The following is a 6,526-nucleotide window of genomic DNA, read 5'->3' on the forward strand; positions in this document are numbered from 1 at the left end:
CAGAGTTCATATATACCCATTCTCAGTTAACGTTAACAGATCAACACCGCAGCTAGTCGTCGGCTCAACATCGCCTAATCAGGCGGCCAAGACCCCGCTCAAAATCTTCCCTCCTCCCACGCACGAAGATGGCGGCGCCAAGGATTAGAAAGCTCATCACGGCGCAGGGAGCTTTCGACTCCGTCCTCCTCCAAGGACACGACGGGCATCCCATACCGTGGGACGTTGTCGTGAAGACGCTCGCCCAGCTGCTCCGCTTCCTCGCGTCCGCGCTCCCGGCGCTCGTCGCCGGGATCCGGGAGTGGGCCGCGGCAATGGAGCAGCGGGCGGGCTCCGCCTTGGCCGTCGCCCTCCCCACCGCGGTCGTGGTAGCGCTGGTCGTCCTCTGCTGCTGCTGCGGGTACCTGGTGGCCGGCGGGCGGCGCCGGCCGAGAGGGCCGAACGGGGAGGAGGTCTACGGGCCGCGACGGGCCGGTGGTGAGGTACGGTGGCCGTGTCGGCGGCGGGTACACAGGAGGGATCTTCAGCCTGCACCCCCAACAAGCCCATCGTGTGCTAGCTTTGCTACAAATTGACAATCTATGAATTTGTAGACCCAACAAAGATTGTGAATTTGTGATATGTGTACACTTTTCCTAAAAAAAATGGATACATCTTAAGATTGTAATCCTTTGCTGCACTGCACCGTTGTAAGTTTCTCGTTTGATCCGGATGAATTATTACACAGTATGTATTTGATGTTTGATCATTTATCTGCACAACAGCCTTCTACAGTACATCCTGCTTTTTTTAACTCTTAAAAATATGTAAGTCCACCCTTCACCCTCCCATGCGCAATGTTTCTGGCCGTTGGATCTTCTTTGACTTCTGCCTCTGGTTGTGCTCAGCCCTTGGATGCTTTGACCACAATTTTTTGTTACCGCTGCTAGTTATTTAATACATCAGTATGACACGTGGGCCTTCTGTGACTGGGTCCAACAGCTTGTTTGTAGGTGCACTAGTTTGATGGAGCGAGGGAGCCAATCAGCTCCTATGCTTGCGACCCCTAAAAAAAAGACTATTGTGGTTGTGTAGGTCCCCATGAGACGCATCTCAATCGCTTGACACGGTACGGGAACGTGAAATCAGCCGTGCAATATAAAGAGTATACCTTTTTGACGTATGCAACCAGAATTAAGTTGTGTTATATTCTTTCTTTCCTTTTTGAGTTGAAAGTGGTGTTATTCGGACTAACTATATTATGTGTTACAATACAATATATCATGCTACCAAAACCAAGCGGTGGTATACAGAGGTGTACACACAAAAGAAAAAGAAAAAGACATTGTAAATATATAAATAGCATGCTAGCCGGTTTTTTCAAGAACACTCAAGAGCTTCGTTGATCATATAGTTGGATTACATTCCTTCTTTACACAATCGGCAAGGAAGGATGGGATATAATTAATCCATAAACACCTTCTCCTAGTGGCACTACATTGTTCTGCACAAAGATGCGCCAATTCATTCTCTTCCCTTGTCGTGAATACTAAGCGGAACTCCTCTAGAGTCCCACAAAGCTCTTGTATTTCATGCAAAGTGGCAGCTATCTCGGAACGATCGAAACATCTAGCATTCCACATGTTCACCATTGTTTGGGCATTGGTTTCAACTATCACCTTCCGCATACCAATGTTGCGTGCCAGTTGGACCCCATCTCGGATTGCATAAGCCTCCATGGCCATTGCGCTAAGCCCCGCATCATACCATATTGCTTGGGCACGTAGCAAAGTGCCCTCGTGATTGCGAATGCCCAGTCCCGTGCCACCTTGTTGTGTTTCTTCATGGAAAGAAGCATCCACATTGACCTTGATAAAAGGATGATCAGGAGGTTGCCATTTATGTACTACCTTTGTCGGTTTTGCCGTGGTCTCCTTGAGGAAAAGGGAGGGATTTACGGGACGTGGTGCCAAAGGATCCGCACGCCCATTCATCGAGATATGCTCCTCATCTTGAACAAGAAAGGACCAAGCAACGGTAAACTCCACCTTGAAGCCATCAAGGTCACATGCATGTTGGCTGGTGTTGCTTGTTTTGGGCATGACGAAGACATGACCCTGTGTCATGATTTCCCCGGATGGTGTGTATGCTTCAATGAGAACTTTAAGCTTTCCACTCAAGTTTACAGAAACAACTTGCCTTGACAGATTGAGGTAACCACGTTTCACTGCATGCTTTCTTCCAACTTTCGATTCAAGCAACACAACTTCCATAGATGGGGACTCATCGGCGTCGTGCTGCTGAGATAGTGAGGAGCAAACCACTCGAACTCCATGCTCAAAAGGATTTGATTTGTAATCAGCAACATGAACACCAAAGATAGTGGCTTGAACTGAACGTTTAAGCTGTTGGGCGCCTAACTCTAGTGTGCAAGAGTGCTTTTCAATGATGATCGTACTTGAACTAGCTTCATAATAATCGCCATCATAATAAAAGATATAACTGAGCAACGCTCTATCTTGGGAGGCCGTTGTGCCCTTTACTTTGAGTTGGATTTCGATGTGAACGGGCTTCTCGGGCACAATTGCACGAACTGGGCCAGTCAGGTATAGAAAAGGATCCTGCAAACACCATGGCCGTATTTGCCAATTAATAACTACTCCCTCCGTAAAGTAATATAAGAGCATTTAGATCACTATACTTCAGTGATCTAAACAAGTCCAACCTCCAAGAACTGACTGCAAGAAGAAGAAGAAGAAGAAGAAGAAGAATAGTATATGTATACATACCGCTTCATTGAGGATTTGGCAGTCATCCCTTGAACGAAGAAAGATGGGGTTGCGGTGCTCATCCACAGCATCTCTGGCAGCAACGACGCCGTGCACCTGCAGCGGCCACTTGAAGAGTTTCACGTCGGTGACTTTGATGGAACAGATCTATAGGGTCCTCGCGGGGACGGCGTGGATTGGCATGAATCCCGGCGTGCAGTGTGTAAAGAGCATGGGACTGATCAAGGCTGCATACATACACATGCCAGTTAAGTAGGGAAGTTAATTTGTGTTAGAAAAATAAAGAGCGACCGGACAGACGGATCAACAGAGCCATTGGGACGAGTAATAAGAGAAGCAAAAATCCCAGAAGATTCAGATGCATGTTTACTCACTCAGGTCTTCGAAGCAGTGTTTGCCTTTGCGACGCTCCCAGTCCGTGCGGAAGCGAGCGAATGCCTCCTCCTCGTGCTCGGCGTAGTCCACTTCCTCGGCTCCCGGGTTGGTCTCCGCCTCCGCGGCTGCATTGCGTTCGCGGTAGACCACCGATTCTTCCGCGACTCTGCCTTCCCTGCCGCTCATGCCCGTCTCATCAAGTTCCTCTTCCTCCTCCTCCTCCTCCTCCTTCAGGTTGCCGCTGTCGATGGCCTCGACCTTCTCGTCATCCAACTCCTCCGTGACTGACGGTTGGCCGTTGGCGGCACCGAGGTGCCCGATAGTATCCGAGATCGACTGCAACATGGGGATTGCCTCCCGTTTCTCTTGTTCCCTGTCTGCCGAGATCAAACTCTGCACTAGTTTGTCCATCTGCTCGCGCACCCGCTCGCGCAGCATACATATCCCCATGTCCATGCTGGCGGCCCCTTCTTGCTCACCGTTGGCCTGCAGAAACAGCGCCGAGACATCGCGTGCCAAATCCTCGATCGTCTCGCCCATTGATTTGTTGCCTTGGAAGAGATCGGTTGCTAATCGATTCTGTGGATACGCGCAGGACGACACGCACGCACAGGAATATATGTTAGCTAGCTAGATTGGCAACTCAGACTAGGAATCGGTGTAAGAGTTCCTCCTCCGTATCGGCAACTAATCGATCGTCCTCCGCTTCCTAGCTGAGATCCCGAGTCCGGTACTCCTTTCCCCCCCTTCTCGGTCACAGCTAGAGTTTCCATCCCGAAGCCAGAGAGGGACTACTTTCTTCCAAAAATCACTCTCATCTTTTCAGGTTATGACAAATGCTACGTTGCATGTGCGTCACTTGTCGCAACCTATGGATTTTCTTTTTTTTCATACATACGTTAATTAAAAATATTTTATTTTTTAAAACGTGCGTTCAAATCTTGAACCTTTTTCATCTTGGATTTCTCGCGTCGAGATCTTCAAAATTAGATCCCATGTTGATAGGTTTTGACGAACTTTCTTTTTTACGAAAAAAATAGGACGATAAAAAATAGAAGAAAAAACCGAACCATGAGCACTTTTTTTCTTTTTCAGAAGTTTTCCAATAGGCATACCCGTGCCTCTCGCGGAAGCAAAACCATGCCTCATAAGAAAGAAAAAAAAGAGAGAAAACACATTTTTATTTTTCGTTTCCGAGAGCATGGCCTTGCCTCCCACGGAAGCAAAATCATGCCTCCCGCGAAAATAAAACCGTGCCTCTCACAGAAGAAAATTAGAGAAAACGTGATTTTTTTTGTTTTTGAGAGCAACGGGCGTGCCTTTCACGGAAGCAAAACCATGTCTCTCGCGGAAGCAAAACGGTGCCTCTCACGGAAGCAAATTAAAAAAGAAAATGCATTCTTTTGTGCAAAAAATTGAAAAAAAAATTGGTCGAAAAGCTAAGAAAGACTGGTGAAAAACCCAAAAAAATCAAAAAAAAACATCTAAAAAGCCAAAAACGTGTGTGGAAAAATAAAATGAAATCTGGAGGAAGCGCGTAGAACGCAACATGTGGCGGCGGTGAGAGCACGTCAAGTGACGCGCTCTCAGTCTACACCCAAATGATCGTTGGGAGGCTCTGGAGTAGTGCACGTCAACTTTTTTTTTTTTTGAGAAAGTAGTGCACGTCAACTAGGCGCCTTCAGCGCCCCGAAATATTGCTGGCGCTCACGTGTGCCCCTAATGGGCCGTGGCCCATCGCTAGCTGTTGCACCCTGCTCGCTCCGCGTTAACTTCCTCGTCGGGTACCTCTCAAAAAAAGCTTCCTCGCCAGATCTGTCGCCACGTGGGTCGTTTGCTAGCCTTTTTTCCTGGCAAACACTAGTGTAAAACCCTCGTCTTTAAAAAAAACTAGTTGCAGTTTTGTTATTAATTTAAAAAGCTTCATGAACTAAAAACTTTTTATTAATTCTAAAAATATGCAAATATGTAAAATAGTCATTCAATTAGAAAAAATAATTTTATATAAATTTATGAATTTGAAATACAGTAACCTGTCCTTTTCAAAAAGTTCATCAATTTTGACCAAAAAAAAAAAATTTTCTATGAAAGTTCACTGAATTTGGAAAAATGTTCGTCACTTTTGAAAAAGTTCATCAATTTTGAAAATTTCATCATTTGAAAAAAAAGGTTCATCAATTTGAAAAAAGTTCATTCATTTTGAAAGAAAATCATCAATTTTCAAAAATAATTTCATCAATTTGGAAAAAGTTAATTGATTTTGAAAGAAAATCATGAATTTTCAGAAAAAGTTAACAAAATCTGAAAAAAAACATCAATTTTGAAAAAAGTTCACCTATTTTGGAAAAAAATGTTCATAAAATTGAAAATGTTCATCAATTTGGAAAAGTTCATCAATTTTAAAAAATTATGAGATTTAAATAAAACAAAAAGGAAATTTAAAAAGGAAAAGGAAAAGGAAAAAATAATTAAAACCAATGAAAAAAACAGAAGAAAGGAAGAAGAAAAAGTAGAGCCGCGACCTTGTCGTACAGTCAGACACGTATAGAAGAAAGAAAGAAAAGAAGGAAAAACATCGAAGTAAACAGGTCATGCGAGTTGTCTAGATGGTTATCGTAGCTTGCATTGAACTAAGGGCTTGTACTATGCTCCAGCATGGACAGCTGCTCCATTATCCACGTATGAGAAATCGTTGATGTGGAGAAGAGAGATAAAAGGATGGCTGCCTGCAGACCAAGATAGGATCTTGCAGAGGAGCCCGGTGATTGGGTGAGAAGCTGAGAGAGAAAAGCAGGAGATAGGAAGGGACCACTAGGAAAAGTAGAAAAAATGAATCGGAAGAGATTGCATGTGAGAGTACCGCCTCAATTCTATATGCATATGTGGATCCTGATACCATAGCATACTAGTGCCTCCATAATTCATGTCCTAAGAGGTCGAGGGTTCGAATCTTGTCGCCTTCACTTTTTTGCATTTCAACAGAAAAAAGGGTAAAGATAGGCCGGCACAGCGCATATGTGGGTGTGCGCCGGTTTGCCAGAAATGAACTAATGGGCACTGAAGGCGCCGATGGGGTCCGGAGAGGCACCGCCCAGCGACACGAGATTGGCCCTAAAGCGCAAGAGGGTTTTTCTTTTTCGTCTCGGAGTTATTTTGCGGCCCGGGTTCTAGAGCAGTTTACTCGGGTGTTTTGTTTTTCCCTTTTCTTTTTTGTTGTTTCTATGCAAGTCTTTCCGTGGTTTTCTTCCTTTTTATATTTTTTGAGTTTATTACCATTCAGAAATAAAGAACCTTGAAATTTTTTATCTGAGAATTTTTTCAACATTTATGAATACTTTTAAAATCCATAACATTTTCCAAAATACGTGACTATTATTTCAATT

The 6,526-nt window shown here is 44.6% G+C and overlaps 1 protein-coding gene across 1 annotated transcript; it reads right to left on the reverse strand.

The window, feature by feature from the left end:
* Positions 1–1,285: 1,285 nt before the first annotated feature.
* Positions 1,286–3,726, reverse strand: LOC123186544 (uncharacterized). The gene is made up of 3 exons (XM_044598289.1): positions 3,143–3,726; positions 2,769–2,995; positions 1,286–2,600 (listed from the first exon to the last, which is right to left on the reverse strand). Exons 1-2 carry the CDS (start codon positions 3,681–3,683, stop codon positions 2,916–2,918), a joined length of 621 nt encoding a protein of 206 aa, XP_044454224.1. The 5' UTR covers positions 3,684–3,726; the 3' UTR covers positions 1,286–2,600; positions 2,769–2,915.
* Between the last annotated feature and the right edge of the window lie 2,800 nt (positions 3,727–6,526).

The sequence above is a fragment of the Triticum aestivum genome, chromosome 2A (genome assembly GCF_018294505.1).
Source record: "Triticum aestivum cultivar Chinese Spring chromosome 2A, IWGSC CS RefSeq v2.1, whole genome shotgun sequence".
NCBI classification, from domain to species: Eukaryota; Viridiplantae; Streptophyta; class Magnoliopsida; order Poales; family Poaceae; genus Triticum; species Triticum aestivum.